We start from the raw sequence: 21866 nt of genomic DNA, 5'->3' as shown, positions 1-21866 counted from the left end.
TCTTGGCATCGAGACCCGCATCGGGCTCCCTGCTTGGCGGGAAGCCTGCTTCTCCCTCTCCCACTTGTGTTTCCTCTCTTGCTGTGTCTCTTGCTGTGTCTCTCTCTGTGAAATAAATAAAATCTTAAAAAAAATAAAAATCCGGGTATAAGGGGATCCGTTAGTTCCTTTTTTTTTTTTAGAATTTTATTTATTCATTTGACAGAATGAGAGAACGCATAAGCAGGGAAGCGGCAGGCAAAGGGGGACGGGGAAGCAGGCTGCTTGCTCAGCTCCCTGCTCATGACCTGAGCAAAGGCAGACGCTTAACGGATGGAGCCACCCAGGAGCCGCGGACCCCATTAGTTCTAACCCATGTTGGTCAAGGGTCATCTGTACTTGGTCATTCAGGACTGTTTCCAACAACCCTGTTGTTTTCTTTCCACTCCTTGAAAAGACCCCTAAAGACAGAATCCTCTTTTTATAAAAAGTAGAAAACATGGGTAGGCAAAAAGAAGAAAATTAAAATGCCCAATAAAAGTTATGAAGTAAAATAATTCTGTCACCTAGGTTCAACCAGGGTTTAGCAATGTGGCATATATCACTTTACGTTTGTACTTTTCGAACAGGCTCAAATCACTCAAACTGCCTTGTTACGCGCCATTTTTATTGTATAATGTATCACGATCACAGTCAAGTCAGCATTCTTCCAAAGCATAATTACTAATAATCTTCCAGGAGCCCGTCCTCTTTGTGAAGTGTGATTTATTTAGCAAATCTTTCACCAGACGCTTGGATTGTTTCCAGATTTGCACTTGAACAAACGCTGAAATGTTGATCTTTCTGCCGATGTCTTTTACATAAGCTTACATATATAAGCTTTGGCGTCAGAGAATCTTTCCAGTAAGACCTTGACCACCTGTAGAAACCAACTCGAAGTCGTCCTGGTCCCTCATTTCTGGAGCTTACTTGTGTGAGAGAACCCACAGCTTAAAGACCACCTGGGCAGAGGCTTAGACCTTGTCCAATCCAGGACGTGGGCAGTTTAGTGATTTCCATCCATCTTTTGACGCGGGTCTGTGAGAATCTGGGACCTGCCCCGGGGCCATCCTAGCTCGGAAGATCTCTGAGTTGAACACGCGCTCAGGATCGCGTGGAGGTCGGCCCGAGCTGTCCCAGGTGGCCACTGCCGGGGAGGCAGGGGGAGCGGTGCACCTGCACCGCAGACCCCGCGCCCTCTGCTGGGGCCTCTGTTCCGACGTCTCCTGGGGGGGGGGGGTTCTGGATTTGAAAGGCGCCCTCCTCCCACCGGGGCCAGGGTGGGGGTGCGGATCTCAGCGCTGGGGACGTCCACCCAGGAACTGCAACCTCAGCTGTGCTTTGGCTCGCTGTGCACCCGGGCGGGTGGCATGGGGTCAGTCAAAGGTCACAGCTTTCTCCTGACTCCGCGGGCTCAAGGATCGTGGTGCTTTCTCCTCCACTGCCAACCAGACTCTCTCCACAGCCGCGACCCCCCAGGCCCTGGCCCCACTCCTTCCTGGGCCTGAGGACTCTCAGAGCCAGGCTCGACTGCGCCTCCAAACCCCAGAAACTCCCGGTTACTCCAGAGCCCCCACGGAACCCCCAGAACTCCTCGGCCTCCCCAAAACCCGCGCGAACCCAGACGGACCTCCTCCGCGCAGGGGTACGCCCGGGCGCAGGCCCAGAGGCTCCGGTCATCGGGCGGAGCCCTCGCCCGATTGGCCGCAGCCTCGATACTTTGTAGCGACCGCGCCTTCCGCGCCCCGCGCCTCCTCCCCGGAGGTGTGGGCAGAGCACGTGCAGCGAGCGCGGAAGTGGGGCGCAGGGAGCTGGCGGGGCGGGGCGGGTGCCGCTGGGCAGGAATCTCGGCTTTGCCGGGGAGCAGCGCGCCCCGAAAGGTACAGGAGTGGGGGGGCGGGTCAAGCCAGGCAGGGGTTGCCTGGGTCAGGGAGCCCAGCAGAGCCACGCTCCCCCAGGTGCCCTCCATCCCTGCCCGGTGGTCGGGGCCCCTCCATCCCTGCCCGGGGCCAGTGCCCTTCAGTGTCCTGGGTACCCCCCAAGAGGTCACTTCGTTCTTGAACTCCGAGGTTCCGTCCTCAGGAGCTTGGCCCTTAGACTCCTGCCTGGCCTTTCTTCCTAGAGCCAGTGCTGGGGCGCGGGGTGGGGGGTGGTCTGCGCTGGAAGAACCCCGGGTCTTGCGAGGAGCCCGCCCCCACCGAAGCCTTGGAGCCTCGGCTCCCTCGAGGGACGCGGGATCAGCGGCCTCCTGCCCAATGCGATGTGGAGAAACGCTGGGCCCTAAGTTAGGATCTAGCGAAAGGCCCTAAAGCTCAGAAGCAGCGGCGTAGACGGGAGCGCTTCCCCCTGGTGGACGGCCACATGCGCTAAGAAGGACATGAGAGGCAGTGCAGGGTGGAAAGACCTAGAAATTGAGGCCAGACCCTCCGCGAGGGAGTGCGCACAGGCCTGCCCTCTGCAGTTCCGGGCACGCAGATTCTTAACCACCTTTGTGGAAAGCAGCTTGGTAGCATCTACTAAAAACACAATGCCATGTAGCACTACTCTTGAACCTCGCTTACGTGAGTCTGTTCTATAGAAGTAAGAGTGATTGTGAACCAAAGGTAGTAGGATTATCATGCTACCGAATATTCGGGGGTGGACAGGTGTTGAAACAAGTCTGGCCCCTACTGTCATGGGTACTCTGCAGGACCATTCATATGGTCTAGGGAATATGCCTGTGGTAGTGGCCAGATTGAGTAATGGCATGAGCAATGTCTCTTTTGGTAAAAACTGCTGTATGTATACATAGTTAGCTTTTTATAAAAAAAAAATCATAAAGGCTTCAAATCCAACTTGCCATAGCTTACCTCATATGGGGGGGGGGGCAGTGCAGAGTAGATGGACCAGGCACAGGGAGGCCCAGCAAATGTTCATCCTTTTGTATATTTTTTTAAAAGTGTGGGATTAGGGCAATCTTTAAAATTTTGTGTTTTTCAAATATGTTTGTTTTCAAAATCATAATAGGTGTTAGTCCATCTCTGGCAGGTCCCATGGCTCCTCTTTGTAGGAATGTAAGCAATGTCTGCCAAGCCCCTACCTCAGGGTACCTCCTACTGCTCTGAGAGGCCTGGGCATCCATGCGGTGGATGCTGGGGAAATCTAATGACCCCAGTACAGGGTGCCTGCCCTGACTGAGCCCAGAGAAGGAGTGAAACACAGCACAGTTACCGTGTATGTGTAATACTGTGGGGGAAACAGAGAGGAGGAGGCATGGGAGGGTCAGTGTGGGGCCTGTGGATGGGGCACAGACTCAAGGGTCACAGGAATGAGATGAACCATTGCAGTGAGAGCGCCTAGTACACAAACGAGGACTAAAAACAGGAAATTGTAGCAGGCATTGATGCCCCTCTGCCTTTTCTCGGTGAGCTCCTACCACCATGTTACAAATGCCTGCGGCAAGAGGGGCCTTGCAGAGTTGCGGATGGACACGCAGTCAGCCTGTGGGCAGTGCCGGCCATTGTCATGATTGTTGTCTTGTTTGCAGAGGGCCCGAACCCGACGCGGGATGGAGAGCTTCCTGAAGCTGCTGAGGGAGAGTGGGGGCACTGGGCCACCCTTGGCAGAGCTGGTGACTCTTGCAGGCAGGCTGTGCCGGGACCTCCAGGATGACCCAGCCCAGGTGCAGCCCTTGGTCACCGCCGTGTTGGACAGCCCTCTCCGCCTACACCTCCTGGACAACGCGGATGTGGCCCTTGTGTGTGCCCGGGTGCTGGCCCGGCAGGAGCAGCTTCAGGCTGCCTGCCGGGTCCTGGAGGTAGGACTGGTCTGTGAGGGGCGTGCAGAGAGCTACAGCACCATCCCAGACACCACAGAAATGCCCCCTAGTCGGCAAGAACCTGGGGAGACGTTTTATAAACCAAGCTAGAATGGTCCACTCTCTTTACAGAGTTCTAACTACCTCAGTAATCTGAGGCCGAACTATCCATTTATGAGATCCATATTGAGCGGTGGTCCTCACTTGGAGAGTTGGGATCCCAGTCGGTGAGATAGTCAGACAGACCCAGAACCTCAGTCCCTTAGCTGCAGGTCTGCAACTGAGCATGCAAACCAAAAGTATCTTGGTCACTCATCTGGTGTTACTTGGATGCATTTGACACTGATATGACTTGACCTGCACTCATGTGAAGCCTTTATGGTCTTTAGCCACTTAATGTGACCATGGTACATTCTGCTACCTAAATACTGGTATGTTTGATTACAGCATGCTGCCTGCTCCAGATTATACTGGGGTGGTGCTTATTACACAGGACATGCCTGTGTTACTTCCTAAAATCTAAGAAATTCTTAATTCCAAAATACATCTGGCTCAAAGGGTTTCAAATAAGGGATTTGAGGGCCTATTTTTCCCTCTATCACCCCATCATACAGTTCATGCATAATTCGTGCTGCTGAGTTTACCTTCGAGATACTCAGTTCTTTTTTTAAAGATTTTATTTATTTATTTTTAAAGATTTTATTTATTTATTTGAGAGAGAGCAGGGGCACCAGCAGAGGGAGAGAGAGGAGCAGATTCCCCGCTGAGCAGGGAGCCTGCCATGGGGCTCAATCCCAGGACCCCAGGATCGTGACCTGAGCCGAAGGCAGACACTTAACCGACTGAGCCACCCAGGCGCCCCAAGATACTCCTTTCTTTCCAGTTCTTTCAATTTCCACTCCCTTCCCCATAGGCTGTGTAGTCCCCTCCTGTCCCCTTGATTTGTCCTTCATGTAGCAGCCAGAGTTCACAAGCAGCAGATGGGCCACAGTGTGCACCTGAGCCCGCAATATGAGCTTGTCTGCTCTCCAGTCTCTCTGTCAGACTCTCCCCCTGCTTTCTTCACAGTCGCCATGCTGCTTCCTTGCTGTTCATACAACTCCCGACATCTTCCCTCGTCTCGGGACCTCAGCATGTGTTGCTCCCTCTGCCAGAGGCTGGAGCTGGGCCCTCTGTGTGGCTGGTGCCTTTCTTCCTTTCTGGTTTCTGCTGTAAATGTCACCCTGTCTAGGTAGTGCCCCCTTTATTCTCCAGTGTAGAGTCTTGTTCACCCTATGGCTCCTTCCTCAGGTCTTTGTTCTGTCTGCCTCCTATTGCTGCACTGCAGGCCCCGTGAGGGAGCGGCCACCTCAGTTGTGCTTATGACAGGATCCACGACACCTAATGTAACACCTGTGAGACAGAGGGGCTCAGTTTTTCAAATCCGTCAAAGTAAACAAACAAGGGAAAACACGGAGTTGTAATAACTCTGTTGAGGCACTCAGTGATGAAATGTGTGAATGACATCAGTGATGGAAAACTCCCAGGAGAGGGATTATAAACTACGTCTGGACAGTCCATAAATGTCTCTGAGGAGCTGACGTGTAGGGGAGACCTGAGAAATATGATGGGGACAGCACACCAAGAATGGGCATTTCTTGCCCAGGACCACATCCTGCAGGTGGCAGGGTTCCCTGACAACTGCCCAAGGCTGATGGCTGCATCCTGGCAGCAGACTGGAAGTCAAAGCCTCACAAAATGGGCTTTCTCTGATACTGTGGAGGGAAGGCGGAATGATTGTCAGTACCTCCCTTGCTGAGATGATCCTGAGAACATTGGAGTTAAATGCGGGAACCCCACACAGACCATAGGGCTGTGTTGGGGAGGCCAGCACCAGGCATCCTTGGCCATCTCCGGAGTCTGGTCGTGTGAACAGGTCGCACTGGATTGGTGAGCTTGGTGGGGCACAGACCAGAACCACTTCATCCCTCCTGGTTCAAAATGCACTCACCCAGCATGCAAGGGAGCAGCCCTGCTGGGTGGGAGAGAAAGGTCTTTCACGCAAGATATGGGTCAAACCTTGGGCCCTCAAATCCATCCATGTGGCTCTGTGAGTCTGCCTCTCATATGTTCTGTGGCCCCAGGCCTGTCGTTTGCCTTCCCCTTGACTCCTGTTCCTTACCTGTAAGGAGTGACTGAGAGCTGCTTTGTGGCAGGGCTGAAGGGCTGACGGGACCTTGCCCCGCCCCTCAGCCAGCAGCTCTTCCCGAGGGTCAGGTTGGGTTGGAGGGCAGTGCTCCAGGATGGGCGAGGGCGGCCAGATCTCAGTAGGCTTTTCTCGGCAGGGTTGCCAGGTGCCTGGAGGCAGCCAGGAGCTGGTACAGCTCTGGAACGACATTCACTACCGCCTGGTCATGAAGCGGCTGGGCGTGGCCGTGCTAACCCCAGTGCAGAAGTTCCGCTGCAGAAAGAGGTACACCGCTAGCCTTTATTTATGCGTGTTCCCCAGGACTCCTGAGGGATGTGCCATCTAAAACCACAGTGGGGCTGAGGTAAGGCAGAGACAGGGAGATAAATGCAGGAAAAGTCAGAAAAAGCAGTAATAGTCAAAAGGTAATGGGCTCTGCATCAGCCCGTGTGTCCAGCACTGAGCCACACTCTCCACCTGCTCAGCTGGACATGGGGGTGTATTCCTACTTATGCCTGCAGGGCAAGGAGAAGGAGCCACTGCCTTCCAGTGAGGGCTCTGCAGGGGAGGAGGCAGCAGGTGGACATCCTGACCTCACTCAACTTCCTCTTGTCTTCTCCTGTGGGAGATGCCCAGCATGTGTACCTTTGGTCATGTGATTCCCACAGACATGGGCCTGGGTCTGCAACACCACCCCTCAGGGCTGCAGGGCCTTTTAAAGAGAGGTAAAGATGAGAGTGATGTAAGCATCAGACGAGATGTATGTGGTGCTTAGGAGATTGCCTGGCACATGAGAGACCGTGGGTCCTCGTTAATAGTAATTACCACCATAGCCATTATCAGCACTAAGGAAACAGTACAACTGCTAATTACTGTTATTCCTTCATCACCACTTATGGATGAGTAAACTGAGGCACAGAGAGGTCAGGACTTGCCCAAGGTTACAGAGGAGAGAGACGCAAAGCTAGGACTCCAGGTTGGACACTGAGACTGTAGAGCCTTTGTTCTCGATCTTGGGTGTTGCCCACTGACCAGGAAGGGCTGTAGATCTGGCTCTGAGCTCCTGGGAGCCCAAGTAACAGGATTCCAGCGCTATGGGGCCTGGTTACTGGAAGAAGAGATGGATTCCTTCTGGATCAGAGAGAATTTTTTTTTCCTGGTGCCTGCTGAAGAATGAGATAACTCAAAGCCCAGCAGTTCATCGGCCTTGGGGGTCTTCAGGAATGGAATCATGTCCCTCCATATAGTTGCTGATGGCCTGGAAGAGTACAGTTCAGTAGATGATTTAGGGATCAGTATGCAGTGTTTGTGAAGAGGCTCTGATTGCTGGGTGCTGTTGGAGTTGCTGGGGTTATAGCCTGGGCCCTGCTCTCCTGGAGCTGACGCTGGGTGCAGACAATGGACAGGAGAGAGGACACAAAGTAGATCCCGTGGTTCAGAGTGGGGCGTACTAGACAGAGAATGTGCTTAATAGAGGACTATGCCACCTTTGTGCTTTGTTTTGGGGAGGGGGGTGCAGCGCAGGCTCCTCTAAGCCTTGGCAGAGGGGCCTGAGTGTGGGGATGGCAGCCCTTGGAAGTGTAAGGAGGGGGTGATATCGGAGTTAGAGCAATGGTTGGTCCACCACCTGAGGGTGGTGGTGTCTCCTAGAGGGGTGTCACCTAAGGGTGGTTGGTACAGGAGAGAGGCAGGAGGCTCTTGGGAGTCTCTGGGTGTGTCAGGGCAGACTTTGGAGGATTTGCTGACGAGCCAGATGTGTTGGAGGAGGTTAAGAGAGAATAAAGCCAGCCTGCAGGGCTCTTGGCCTGATTGGCTGGAACATGGTGGTTTCTCACGGAGGTGCACAGAATTGGGGCCTGGGGGGAAGATTGGGAGAGTGAAGGATCAAGCTCCATTTGGGATGTGGTATGTGTGGGATGCATTTTTGACATCCATGGTGATTTGTTCAGTTGCTGTTTGAATATCTTGGGTGTTCCCCGCTGGTACCATTTGTTTATATATCAGTTTTTCCTTTTGGAAAAATTCATGTGTATACACAGTATACCCTCATCATCCACTTTCAGTAGCTATGGGCCATTGGTTGCCTCTGGCATCTCAGTGAGTGGTGCTGGAGAGCTTGGTGACCCCCGTGAGGGTGTGCAGGTGAAAACAGTCTGATGCTGGGCCCCTCTGTCCTTCAGATGAACTCCTGGGACTCAGCAGCACACAGCTTGGAGAGGAGGGGCAGCCAGTGAGATGAGAGGGTGTCCAGGGGTGCACAGTGTTTGGGAGCCCATGAGGTGCATGCAGGAGGAGCGTCTGTAACCACCTCCTCACTGTCCTTATCCAGGAACCCACCGCCCCCCTCCCTCTGCCCGGATGGCCTGAAGAGCCGGAACTTTCCCAGAGAGGTTCGCCAGAAGCTGCACGACTTTGCCTCTGGCGTGAGCACCAACCCCAGCAAGGCCGAGAGGGTAAGAGCCGAGGGGTTGGAGGCCAGGCCACCCTCCCCTTAGCCGCCCCCCGACCTTAGGTGACCCCCACCCTTGCCCCGTCCCTCCCCGGGCCTTCCGAGTGGCCCCTCTGCCAGGGTGCGAGTGGCTTCTGCTTCTCTGAGCTTCCTGGAGGGCAGGAGCTCATTGGCCGGCAGCTGCTGACCACCCAGCTTGCACACGTGGAGGGTTTAGTTTTCTCACGTGGGGTCACCCTGTCCCCACACGGCCAGGCACGGGGTACCCGGGTGAGGAGACTGCCGTCGTGGAGCTTCCGGCGTCGGGGGGGCAGGTATTTGCAGAGCTCGGTACCTGCTGAGGCCGGTGGGCGCCCTCCGCGCCGCAGCCCCCGGAAGCTGGAGAGACGGAGCCGGGGGGGAGGCTGTGCGGGAACAGGTGGGACGCCACCCGAAGGAGTCGGTTCCCTGCAGCCCCGAAGTCCGGGCCTGTTCTCTCCACCTACTTCTCTGCTCTGTCCAATCGGCAGGGCTCTCCTGTCTTAGGTCCACCTACTTGTCTCCCTCATCCAATCAGCAAGGCTTTCCCAAGTGGGGGCTTGCCCAATCAAGAGAGCGCTCTTGTGCCTGCTCCGCCCGCCACGCTCCCTGTCCAATCGGCAGAGCTCTCCCGGTGATCGCCGCGCCCCCTCTGCGGGCTGGGTTCCGCCGCTCGCGGACCAGTGGCCCTCGGACGCCGGACTCTGGAGCGCGCCGGGTCCCGTGCGTCGGTCACGGGCCGTCGCAGACTCCTGCGGGGCCGTGGCGCTGCCCGGGCCCGCCGCGTGTCTGCGTTAGCGTCGGCGGGAGGAGCGAGCGAGGCGGGGCTGGAGGACGTGCCTGGCGGCGCCGACGACCGCCCCGGGTCCCCCAACCGGAGGCCGCTCAGGGCGGGAGGCGGGGCCCGCCCCTTCGGGTCGCCCCGGGACACCCCTGCTGCCCAGGGGACGGTGGCGGGGCTAGAGGCTGTGCTGTTTTGGAGCAGGAGAACCTGGCCCTGGAGACGAACCTGACTGTTGAGCAAGTGTACAACTGGTTCGCCAATTACCGGCGGCGCCAAAGGGCCCTTCTTCAGCGCCTGCAGTCAGCCCCGGAGGACACAGTAGAGGAGCCCAGTGTGAGGGAAAGGGCTCCGGACCCCCCGCAGCCCTCAGGCCACCCCCGCCTTGTCCCTGGGGGTGTGGACAGGCCTCAGTGGCCAGGTGAGTGGCTCCAGGGCCCCACCCTCTTGGCGGTTGCGGGCTTCTTCCTGACGCCCGGCACCCTTTATCTGCGGCTAGGCCTAGTTAGGGTCACTCTGTTATAGGGACAGCTCCTCCACTCCCAGTGTGCACTTTTAGGACGTCCTCTTGTGGTGAGCGAGATCCCTGACGCTGAGGGTAAGGATGGGCTCAGGATGGGCCCCAGTGAGGCTGCAGTAGCTGGTTTGCATTTAGAGGTTGTCCTCTAAGGTGCCCAGGGCCAGGAGTCCGTTAGCCGACTTGGGAAGCGAGCCAGCCACCATGATTTAGGGGTTCCTGGGTTTGTAGTTATGGATTGGCTTCAGACAAAAGATATTTAAGGAACAAAGGATATTGTAATGATTCAGTAGTAACACCCTTTTCCAGCCAGCAGGGCTGCTCTTAACCTGCTGGGAAGGAGGCTGGGACTCAGAGCACCACCAAGCCTCCCCTCCTCCCTGATTGGCTTTCAGCAGGACAGGAGGAAAATGGGCCTGCACAGTCCAGGGAGACCACTCAAGGGCCATGGGAGTCGCCGGCCCTGGCCCCAGACTTTTCTGGAGATGAGACTCTGCCGAAGCCACTGCCTCCCAGGTACTGCCATCCCCACAGCCCGTGGGACCATCACCCTATTTAGTTTCACCGTCTTGGGTGGATGACCAGGCCTGCAGCAGGCATGTGAATGTTGGGGCTGACAGTGAGACCAGGTCAGTGACTGCTGAGAGCAGAGAGACCTCTGTGATTCTGGGGTGGAGAAGCCGCTGGTAAGGAGTCCATATCAGGGACCCCACACTTGCTCCTTGGAGCCTGGCTCACAGCCTGACTTCATGTATATATTGGAGAATGGGGAAAACAGAGTTGGAAAGAAACATATGCAGGCTTACTTCCTAAAGCCAAACCCTAGCTATTGTTTCTTTTTTATTTCTGGTATTTTGTATTTTTTCTATATCATTGAGTCAGTAACAGCTAATATTTCTTGAGTTCTGACTATGCACTAGGCACTGTCCAAGCACATTCCCTCACCAGGGATGAGGCATGGACCTGATGTAAGGATAAGGAAAGTGCTGGCCATCAGCGGGACTAGGTCTGAGAGAGGGTCCAGGTTCCACCTTGTGTAACCATCAAGATGTGGACACTTTATTTACCATTGTGACATCAGCATCTCTCATGACACTCCCTGCACCTGGCCCTTCCTATGCAGGCCGGCACTGCCCAGTTGTATGAACTTAGGCAGGCTCCTGTGAGCTCTCAGTGCTGTGCGTTTCTCATCTGTGAGATGGGGAGGGAATACGATGCAGGTTGTTGCAGAAATTACAGGGGGAGGGGAGGGGCGTCACAGAAGCCCAGGAGCCCCATCTGAGACACAGTGAGTGTGCAATATCGAGTCTTTAAATTATTATCAACTGCTGCCTAATTTTCCTGTAAGATCAGCCATCATCACTCATTTCACTATTAGGATCTTCCTAATCATTTCCTGCTTTCAGTTTTGTGGAACAATGCTTCATTGAAGGTCCTTTTAAATGAACTGCTAATGTGTCTTAGGTTTCCGGTAATAGTATTTTTTTAAAATGTTCTGGAACCCTTGCAGCCACAGGTAGAACTGTGAAAGCAAGGCAATTAGGGATCTGGTGGGCCCCACAGCCCTCAGTGGCTGAGTTGAGTCGGGAACCTGGATTCCCAAATGGGGCTGGAGTCTCCTCCCAGGCCTCTCTGCCCTGGCCTGAGGGAGTCTCTGCCCTCCAAGGGATGGTGTTTGCTGTCTTTCCCAGGTCTCTGCAGGGCGGTGAGATGTACCAGGAGGGGCCTGGCCACAGTCCTGCCACTCTCCCTCACATCTGCCCAGGCCCTGGCCTCTGCCCTCTGACTGCTGGCAATGACATGCTGGACCCTTCTCTGGCTGCCCCTGAGTCATGGCTGATGTCCCTTGCACTGGCGTCCTCCAAGGAAGTTTCCTTCCAGACTGGGCTGGACCTCATGATGCGCCCTGCAGATGCCACTGTGGCTGTGTCCATCACTGCCCTCGGTGAGCCCAGTGCCACAGGTGGGTCCATTCCACACAGACCATGCTCTTCTGCACAAGATGCCACAACTACTTGGGTTTCATTTGAAGGGGTGTGGGAAGGATCAGCACTCTCCTACTTTTTTAGTTTGCAAAGTGAAATGTGCATACGACTAAAAGTAAGACAGTGAGGAAAGAGTTAAATGATCCAGCTGCCACCCCTGCACTCCCATTGCGGGCCACCTGACTTACTGTCACCACTTGCTGCAACAGAGGACAGCTTACCACATCTCGTGATTGAAATATCATTTCCTTAGTTTCATCTTAGTTCTTATTGTAGCTAAAAGTACCTCCAAAGAATATGTATTTAGATATATGTTTGTCTACCAAATACAAAAGCATCTCTTGTGACATCGTACCTTGTGAGGAGGTTATTGGCACCGTCAATTTTCCCGTCACCTAAATTTCTTAGTCTTCTGTGGTTATGTCTTTACTTTCTTGGGGTTTCTAATTGCCTTCCTTTTTTCTTATATTACTTGTTTTTATCGCATCTGTAACTTCTTCCAGTTTTCCAAGTGTCTCCTCTGAAGACTGGTGGCTGGGAGCCCTCCTTCCTGTTTCCACCCAAGTGACGTTTCCCTAGACCTGGTGTGGAGTCAGCACCCTAAGAGCACTCCTTTCATTGCCTCCCTGGTTTGGGTCACCTTTCCTGAATTGCAGGTCTTGTCCTGTCTTCATTGACTTCTTTGTTATGTTTGAGAACAGCTTCATTTAACTGCAAGAAAGGGGGCTTGCGAGATAAATTTTCTGAGTCCTTACGTGTTGTGAAATTGTCCTTAATCTGCCCTCACATTTGATGAACAATTTGGCAGGGACAGAATTGTGAGTTTAAGTATTTTCCCTTAGATATTTGCAGATACGTTCATGTCATTGTTCGTAGCATCTGGTGTTGATGCCATCCTCTTGGCTTCTTTGCAGATCACATATTGTTCCTTTCTGGGAGTTTTTTTTGTTTTGTTTGTTTGCTTTAAGTCTGGGTGTTCTGAAATTTCACAATGATGGTCCTAGGTATGAGTCTCTTTAATTCACTTTTCTGTTAAGCCTTTCAATTTAAAGAAGATAACAATGTCTCCTCTAAGGTCTGGGTATTCTTTGGATAATATTCCTTGATAATTTACCCCCTCCATGTTCTTCGTTCTCTTTCGAGCAGAAATCTTACGATGATTTTGGAAATCCTGGGCCAGTCTCCCCAAGTGCTTACCTTTTTCTTACGTTTCTCTTCTTTTTTATTGTATGTGCTTTGGGGGTGTTAGAGTCTGTCTTTCAAAATTCCAATTTGACAGTCATGCTTTAAGAGAATTCCAAGCTGTTATTTTATTTGAATTTTCATCATGGATTGTGTTCCTTTTTGTAGATGCAGTATCTTTTATTTTCCTGAGTATTCTCAATAGAAGTTTCAAAAAATATGCTTTGTTGTCTGAAGGCGGGAATATTGGGGCGGTGGATTCTGGCCCTTCCCTGAATAGAGGAGGATGAGGGGTTGGAAGGAGGAAGGGTCCTGGAGACTCACTGCTCTGGAGGCAGCTTTTCAGTTTGATCATATTGGTCCTTCATTTTTCCACTCTCAGAGACCTGTGTTTGTCAGTCCCTATTTACCAACAAGGCCGGAGTGGGGCGGTCATGGCCAGCTTCACATGCGGACAAGGGGAGCTGGTCTTCACAGCAGGTCCAGCTCGTGTGAGGGGTGACGTTCCGTAGGAACTGGTGAGCCTCCCTGCAGACTGACCGCCTGAGCACCAGCATGTTTCCCTGCTCTCCCTTGCCGCTCCCTCCCTCCCAACCGCCCACCTTAAGATTCTCGGAACCTGACCGGTACCCTGCCGTCCTTTCAGATGCCCTACCAGCATAGGACGGTACTTGTGTCCTGGGTCTGCAGAACTGGGGACATCTTCCTCCCACTGATTCCCCCTCCCCTGACTCTCCCTTCGTTCTGGGCTTTTGGCTTCTTGTCTTCCTCTTGGGGGAAGAAGACGTAACCTAGTGATCTTTTAACTTTGAACGAGAAATGCTCAAATTAGCACTTAAATTGTATTTAACGTACCTCAGAGTATTTCTAGGGTTCTGCAGAAAAGAGGAAACAGCGGAAAGTGGAGGTAGAATCACATACTTGAATGGTCGGGAAAGTTCCTTTGGTCTGAGATTGGGCTGCTGGCTGGCAGGTTAGGTTGTCACTCTGGCAGACAGCGGGGAGGAGAGGGTGCGCCCGGCCCAGCTGGCCTGCTGTTTTGTCTTAGGTCAGGGACTCTGACGCTAGGGTTACCACCTGGTGGACTTCTAACCTTCCTTCACTCCGAAGTGTTTGTCGACCCAGAACTGATCAGATCTACCATGGCTTGTCTGTAAGAGTCAGAGGTATACTGAGATGTCCTCTGCAACACTCTCTATAGAGAGGGGGGCAAGGTAAGGTAGTGATACTTTGCATCTCCGTGAAATCGTGGCAAAACCTGAGGTGAAAGGTGAAAGTGGACGTGGCCCAGGCTTTGATGAACCAGCACAGGACAGACTGAGAAGTTCTCACATGGCAGCCCTGCGTGTGGGGCAGATTTGGATGCTGAGTCTTTGGCACTGGGGGCTGGCCTAAAGTCTGGGTTGATGAAGCAAAATTTGAAGTCCACAAAACTGGACTTCATTTTTGTTTCTGGAAGCCTAAAAAGGCATTTGAGATCAACAGCTGTGACTCTTCCTTCCTCAACAAGGGAGGCTGAGGCTTGGGGCCGGCCGGGTCAGATGCTGCTCCTCTCCGTGGAGGTCTCGATTGTGCTGCTTGGGCTGTGTTCTGTCCTCCCAGCACTGAGTTGTGGAATTTTTTCTGTGTAGGATTCGCTGACCCACCTGTTGGCAACCCCCCGAGCATGTACCTGGAGGAAGGTCCAGGCACCAGCGGTGGCCAGGCAGAACAACAGGCGGGTGGCTTCCTGGGGACACAGCCTCCCGAATTCCTCCTAACCCAGAGGTGAGCCACGCAGAGCCATGGGTAGGGTATTCCTGGTTCATAGACTTGCCACTGCAGATGTGCAGATTGAGTCCTTTCCTTATGGGTTTCTGGAAAATACATCATCATCCCCACCCTGCATCTACCAGAAGAGGGTGGTTTCCCCTGAGACAGAAGAACACCCGGAAATATCAGAGCAGACACAGTGCTCACACTTTGCCTCTTCCCCAAGATCACCGTGGATCCCAGAAGCCGCTTTTTGGCATTTTGTTTTCCCCGGACAGAGGCTGAGTTTTTAAGCAGCATCAAGATCCTGATTTTATGTTCCAAACTGTAGTTTGAAAGGTGCTTGAGAGGCCTGTGAGTAGCCTAGGTGCTGCAGCCTCTGGCCGTGGGGGCCAGGAGAAGCTGGAGGTTGAGAAGAGAGACTAGGGGAGCGTGAGAAGTCGGAGGCCCTCTGGCGGACAGGGAGTCTGTGATAGGAGTCGCCAAGACTAGGTCCCCAGTGTTCATAGTCTCCCCAGTCTCGGAGCTGGACGCCAGGTGCCCAGTGAGAGCAGAATTACAGGGCAGCGTGTGAGACAGAAGGGGAGCAGTTGCTCAAGTCACAAATTCTACTTGCTGAGAAAGCCAGAGGGTGAGAGAATGCAGACTTTGCAGATGGACTCACTTTTCCATTCATGACCAGGAACCTGGATGGAGAAAATGCCGCCACCAGGTTCCTCATGCTTGCACTCCAATGGCCCAGCCCGTCCTTGCTCGATGTGACGACCTGTTCCTTCCGGAACAGTAGATTCATTGGGCATCATTGGCATTCAGTAATGCACCATGTTTGGATGGTACAAATGAGAGTTTTCTGAGTGCAACTTCTGTATCCACCATGTGCTGAGCCATGTAGATCAGTCCCCCTGCCGCCATCCCTGCCACCTGCAGGACCATGGATCTCCTTTCTTTAGCTGCATTTTCTAGAATTCCATGTGAATGAAATCCAAAAGTTTTGAATCTTGTGGAGGGAGGGTGGGTCTAGCTTCTTTTACTCTGCTTCAGTACTTTGGGATTTTCCCTGTTGCTGTGGGTATCAGCAGTCCATTCCTCTTTGTGAGTTCTGTTTCCTTGATGCGGATGGACCATGCTGTTTTGATCCATCGCCTGTTGGTAGGCATTCCCAGTTTGGGGTCGCTGTGAGCATTCCTGGATGCATGTGGGTCTGCCTGTGTGCCTTCGTGTCTCTGGGGTGTGGACACGCATAGGAGTGGAATGGCTGTAGGTGTGTGTTTGCCTTTTTAGGGAACTGCCACACTGTTGTCCTGAGTGGCTACACCTGTCACCTTCCCTGCTCTCCTTGCTGCTCCCCCAATTTGATCCCGATGGCACCCCAGGCCTGCCCCTTCTTGACCTCTTCCTTCAGGTTTCCGTTTGTTGGTCCTTCTCTGTGAGCCTCCTCAAGTGCTCTCTGCCTCACCCAAGCCACTCGCCTGAGGTGTCACACAGGTCCCTCTAGCACCTGTGCACCCCCTCGGGAGGACACTCTTCTTGAAGAGTGTACCTGGAAGGGCTGCTTATGTGCAGAGAGCTCTCAGGTCATGTCACTCACAGGGTGGACCGTGACCTGGTGCCCCTTTGATATGGGGCTTGTCCTGACGTCTCTTTTCCAGTCCCCTGGAGTTGGCACCGGGCCCCTCCTTCTCCAGCCCTGTTTCTGCTGTGGACCTGAGCCAGCCTTTGCCCTCCAGCCAGGTGAGACCCTACCACCAGGTACTGCGGGTGTCCCTCTTTACTCTTGGATCCTCAGGTCATACCTTTGGAGTGAATAAATCAGGCAAATGTAACAAGGGGCAGGGATGCCTCAAGGCTGGACATCAGTTGAATGGGACCTGGGAGGTGGGTTCTGTGGGCTCGTGTTTCTGACAGTCCAGAGAGGGTGGGTCCGGAGGTAAGGGGTGGCAGGGTGGGAAGGTGGAGCCAGGCAGAAGGTGCTTCTGTGTGTGATGCTGTGTTGGCTTTCCAGGTGCAGTGGCCCGATGGCCAGGCCTCCAGCGATGCCTTCTGGGGAGCCAGGATGCTTCTTGAGCTTTCAGGGGGCAGCCTGGGTTGAGATGTCCCTTTGGAGTATCCAGCCAGTGCTCCCAGGGGAGCAGGTGTGGACATCTAGCCTTTCAACACATGTTACGTAGAGCTTTATTCCAACTGAAGAGAGGACCCCAGAGTTCCTTGGGGCGTCCCAGTGAGAAGCATTGAGGTTGCGTAGCCCCCTGCCATGTTTGAATAGTTTGGTTGGCAGCTCACTGTATCAGAGGAAGCATTTGAGAAACGCTCTTGAGCTCAGAAGTCCAAGGGGTCTGTTTCCCTCAGGCAGCGGGAGAGTGTGGAGTCAAGTTCCTGGGCAGGTTCTGGGCAGAGAATGCCTTTCTGGAGATAGAGGAGAATGTTGCACTGCTGTCTACCCTCCCTGCCCTGTGACAGTTAAGTTGGCGAGTGGGGCATGGGCAGTGTTCTGACATTTCTATGTCTTGGGGGTGGGGGCTTCTACAGAAGCTAATGTGGTTGGGATGGCTCGGGCAGGGTGGGGCGGGGTGCATTTTCCCCGCAGATTGTAATTCATTGTGTTTGTAAAACAAATGTTCTATTCAATTAAATTACAGTTCAATGTTCTGAACTCTCCCCTTTTACTCACTTAACTACATCTTGGACAGCTGTCCCTGTCAGGCCTTTGCCTTTCTGTCCCTGGCTGGCATTTCAGTTTGAGTGTGCATTGACTGATGCACCAGTACCCTATTGATCTGATTGTTTCTAATGTGTCTGTTTTATAAGCAACGTCACAGTGGGCGTCTCTGCCCTTTGCCCTTCACCTGACTGTTTTGTGGGAGAAGGAATTGCCCTGGTGCTAGATGCCACCATGTCCGAGCGCACAGGGCCCCGGGGGCCGAGTGTGATGTGATTCCTGATGCAGAGGTGACTTTGACACTCAGGACTGTCACCGCCAGGGACAGGCCCTTGGTCCTTGCCTTACCCATTGTGTCAGTTGACAGTTGTGTGCTGAGCAGGGAGCGAAGTCAGTTTTGTGCTCTCAGGCGGCTCACAGTCTCGTCAGGAATAAGCAGGCAATCGTGGGTAGTTGCTGAGAGGATGGTGTGAAGTGAGGGATGGCTGAGAACCCAGGGTATGTGGTGCTTGAATGACAAGATGCTAAGAGCTTCCTGCATGGGGGGGGCAGCTGAGGTGAGACACCTGCGCTCCCCCACCACAGCCCCAGGGCTCTCAGCCGTACTCCTCCCCCTCACCTTTACTCTGTAGACCCTGGACCCATCCTGTCCCTTCCTCATCGCCACAGTGGTGCTGCCCAAGCACCAGCAGTAATATGTACTTCCTCTCAGGGACGCTCACTCACATCCTGTTCCCTAGAATCAGGAATCTTAGTTGTCAAATCTTTCTTTATTGTGAAGCAGTCAACAACTTATAAAAAGCTGCAGACACAAACATTGTTTCCTTTCATCCTTTTGAGAACAAGTTACTGAGCTGATTCCTGTTTCCTTGAGATGAGGAATTCTGCCTTCTCCTCGTGCGATCACCAGTCAGGAAGTCGGTGCTGGTATTTCCCCACCTTCTTCCAGACCCCACTAAAGTCTAATCACTTGTCCCAGCAACACCCTAAATGACAGATGAATCCCGTCACATAGCATGTGCTGCGTGCCATTGACTGTCTTGTCATTTAGGCCACAACAGGCCCAATCTTCTCCTGGATTTTAATGACTTTTGACACTTTAGAACTAGAGTACAAGCCAGGTACTCTGTAGAACGTCCCCCAGAGTGGCCATGTTGGATATTTCCCTGCAATTCAGGAAATATCCCAGAAGTGACACGAGGCACTTACGCTGTCTTACAGACAGCACATGAATTTGATTGTCCGGTTGCTGTTGGTGCTCATCTTGATCACTTCGTTAGGGTGTTTTCTGCCAACCTTCTCCACTACAGTTACTCTTTTTATATATTTTGGGAGGTAGTGCTTTGAAACTGTGTAAACATGCTGTTTCTCATCAAGCTTTCCATTGACTCATGAATTTCTCTAAAGTGCTTACATTTTCATAATTCATGAACACATTACCAACCAGTTCTGGCATCGCTACGGCACGAGCTTCCTTCGTGTAGTCTCTAAGTGTACACCCATGAAGATTCGCTCTTCAGCCTTATGTGCCACTCAGCTACGTGGTGATTTGTTGTAATCATTGAGGTACGTAACTCATCGTGCATCCCCTGTCACCGTAGGAAGCACACTGATCCAATTCATCCTGCCCTCAGTCATTCAAAGTCTGCATAAAATATCTGCACCGTTGATAAACACTTTAGGGAGGGTTAGGGATTAACCCTGGGGTGTGATGGGCGGTGCTGCCCTTTGGCCTTCCCTGGAAATGTGCAGAGCTCTGGACCCAGTCTTGGCCTTTGCTGAGCCGAAAGGAAGTACCTATGTGTGAGGTGTCACGGTCTGAGGCAAGAACCTCCTGGACGGGCTGTGGGAGCACCTCCTGGGGAGCCTCCTTCCCCCACCCTTTACAGACCCTGGGCTCGATCCTGAAAGTTCCAGAGCACGGACTCAGCCAGCTGGATCGTGTCCATTTTGTGGTACGTGGACTGAAGTCTCTGGAGCTGACTGTTGACTGAGACTCGAGCTTCTTTGGAGGGGCTCCTGTGCAGTGGTCAGACGTCCTGAGTGGCTGGAGGCTGGAGACCTCTCCCCGTCCCGCATGCCCAGTGCCTGTGCACCCAGCTCCCACCCCGAGGTCCACACTTCCCTCTCTGCTGTTTGATCCCAGGCTGCTCTGAGAGAGGAGATGTGTTGGCCCTAGAGAGTGTTCTGCCCTTACCCCCTTAAGGGGCCAGCCTGCGTCCAGTGGACATAGGTGCTGTGACCAGGCCAAGGGTCCTCTTTCTGTGCCTTGTGGAGGCACTTTCCTTCTTGAGATAAAAAAGGGATATGGTGGCTGTTTCAGATGGCTGATGGCTGACAGGGGCCCAGAGGAGGTGTCGGAGGCTTTCTGGGCTCCAGTAGTGAAAGGGGGGATGTTCAGTGATCAGCTCCAGGGAGGCCAACTTCTCTGCCTCTCCTTGTCTTCATAGTTGCGTGGGCCCCAGGAGGTTGAGAGGTGTGGCCAGACCTCCCAGACAATCAGGGCCAGAAGTGATCACCCAGCAATGGCTTTGGTCTGTGAAGGGCCCTGCCTTCACCCCCACCCTCCATGGTGTGGAGACTGCTGGAGAGGGCAGAGGGTGCCTCTGTTGATCTCTTAGGTCAAGCTACGTGGCCTAGAATAACAGATCTGCTGTGTCACAGGTCTAGAGGCTGGAAGTGTGATGTGGGTGATGTCATGGTCACGAAGGCTCAAGGGAAGCTTTCTCCAGGTTCCAGTACTTCCTTGGTTTGGGACCGCAGAGCTCCAGTCTTCACACAGCACTCTTCCTGTGTGTGTATCTCTGCCCGGTTCTTGTTAATACCAGCAAAATCTACCAACATAATCATGATCTGAATGACTTCATCTTGACTTGATCATCTCTGAAGACCGTATTTCCATATCAGTTCTCATTTAGGGTATTGGGGGATTAGGACTTCAACCTCGGAAATTTGTAGAACATAGTTCAACCCATAATGGTGTCCCTGCCTCTGCCAGTGATCGCCTCCCAACTGGCCCAAGAAGGCACCGTGGTGTCTCCAGTGTACCCCTTGGGTGCCTCAGGCAGAAGACCATATCCTGTCTGGCCACTGGCTGCCGGGTTTTGGGTGGTACTGGGGTCACCTACAGAGTGAGGGCTGGGATGAAATGGTTCTGGGCTTGGAGGTGCTGACGTTTTGAAGGTAGGATGAAATGGAGGCCTGTCTGGGTGCTGAGCCAGAGGAAATCATTTCTTGGGTATGATTATCAAAAGCACAGGTAACAACAGAAAAAAATAAATAGGACTTCATCAAAATTACAAACTTATGAGTATCAAAGGGCACTATCAAGAAACTAAAAAGATACACTACATCAAAAAAAAAAACTAAAAAGATAACCTACAGAATGGGAGAAAATATTTGCAAATGATACATGTGATGTGGGTTCAGTTTGCAGAATATATAAAGAACTCTTAGAATTCAACAACAAAAGTGCACAGGAGGGAGATTTGCTGTGGCTTTCCTAGAGATATTTTGTTTTCTGCAGTGAGCATAATCTGCTTCTGACTCTCTCAGTGGTTTATCTGTACTTTGTCATGTAGTAGTTCAGCACGATGTAGCATCAAAGCTTTGGCAGCTCGCTGTCATGGCACACTGTAGTACTTGTCCCAGAAGAGCGTTGTTTCCGGGCAGAGCCTCCCGCAGAGAAAGGAGAAACTGCGACCGTCGCGGCTGCAAGGCCAGCCATCCTGGTCTTGCCCTCATGAGTGTTGTGAAGGGCCTTTTGTTGTTTCAGTGCTAGCACAGTTGAAAAAATATACTGACAACTTGAAAACATATCTGAATACATGTGAGTTTAAATTTATGAGTACCCAAAATAAAATTTATTAAAAATTTTCTGGCTTTAAGGGAAGTAAGCTCATCGGTCATGGTTTTCTTGTGTTGAGAAGTTCAGTTTACATGGCAGCATATTTATAGTGGTACATAACATGACGTTTGGTTTGTAAACACTGACATATCCTACATTAGATGAAAAATGGAAATATATACCAAGCTTTGATATTAAAATCAGAATTTGTTAAAGCTCAGTTAACTGTCTCCCTGAGTTATTTTCCAACGGGAGATTTTAAGCAGCACTGCAAGCTTTTCTCTGCTAATTGGTCAGTTTCCATTTTCTTTATTTTCAGGTCTGTTTTGTTCATGTGTATTTTTACTAGGAAATCACCCATTTCCTCTGCTCTCAAGGCAACTTATTACAGTTGGTGTTAACGCTGGTCACTGGCCGGGATAGGGTTTGTTAGGTTTCCCCACTGAAGTTCCTCTTGTCCCACATCCTTACTGTGTGTCCAGCGTAGGAGGAAGTCACTCTGCGGAGCCCACACTTGAGGAGAGGGGGCTAGTTTACCTCTGTCGTAGATGGCTGAGTGTCTACCTGAATTATTTGGAAATCTTCAGCAGACATGTGTAATCATTAAAAAAATATATGTAATCATTTATTTTTATCAGTGTGGACAAGTGGGTAGTTATTTTAGGCCCTTGGTTATACTCTAGGACTACAGCGTTTGG

General features: G+C 52.4%; 1 protein-coding gene across 5 annotated transcripts in view; it reads left to right on the top strand.

Annotated features, from left to right (window-relative positions):
* Positions 1–1792: 1792 nt before the first annotated feature.
* ANHX (anomalous homeobox) overlaps positions 1793–21866 on the top strand; it is a 35281-nt gene continuing 15207 nt past the window's right edge. For 2 of the 5 annotated variants that reach the window (XR_003517112.1, XM_027577244.1), the window contains exons 1-7: positions 1793–1898; positions 3545–3814; positions 6139–6266; positions 8311–8434; positions 9434–9650; positions 10142–10262; positions 11438–11709. Coding sequence is in view for 4 of the 5 variants with exons in the window: in XM_027577244.1 (XP_027433045.1) it covers positions 3566–3814; positions 6139–6266; positions 8311–8434; positions 9434–9650; positions 10142–10262; positions 11438–11709 (1111 nt within the window). In the remaining variant the exon portion in view is untranslated. Of the gene's footprint in view, positions 1899–3544; positions 3815–6138; positions 6267–8310; positions 8435–9433; positions 9651–10141; positions 10263–11437; positions 11710–14544; positions 14681–16314; positions 16397–16667; positions 17307–21866 lie in introns of those variants that run through there. The other 3 variants (XM_027577242.1, XM_027577243.1, XM_027577241.1) reach the window with 3 other exon arrangements.

Source organism: Zalophus californianus, chromosome 14 (genome assembly GCF_009762305.2).
Source record: "Zalophus californianus isolate mZalCal1 chromosome 14, mZalCal1.pri.v2, whole genome shotgun sequence".
NCBI classification, from domain to species: Eukaryota; Metazoa; Chordata; class Mammalia; order Carnivora; family Otariidae; genus Zalophus; species Zalophus californianus.
The sequence above is the reverse complement of the archived record's forward strand: the minus strand, read 5'-3'. Positions and strand labels throughout refer to the sequence as shown.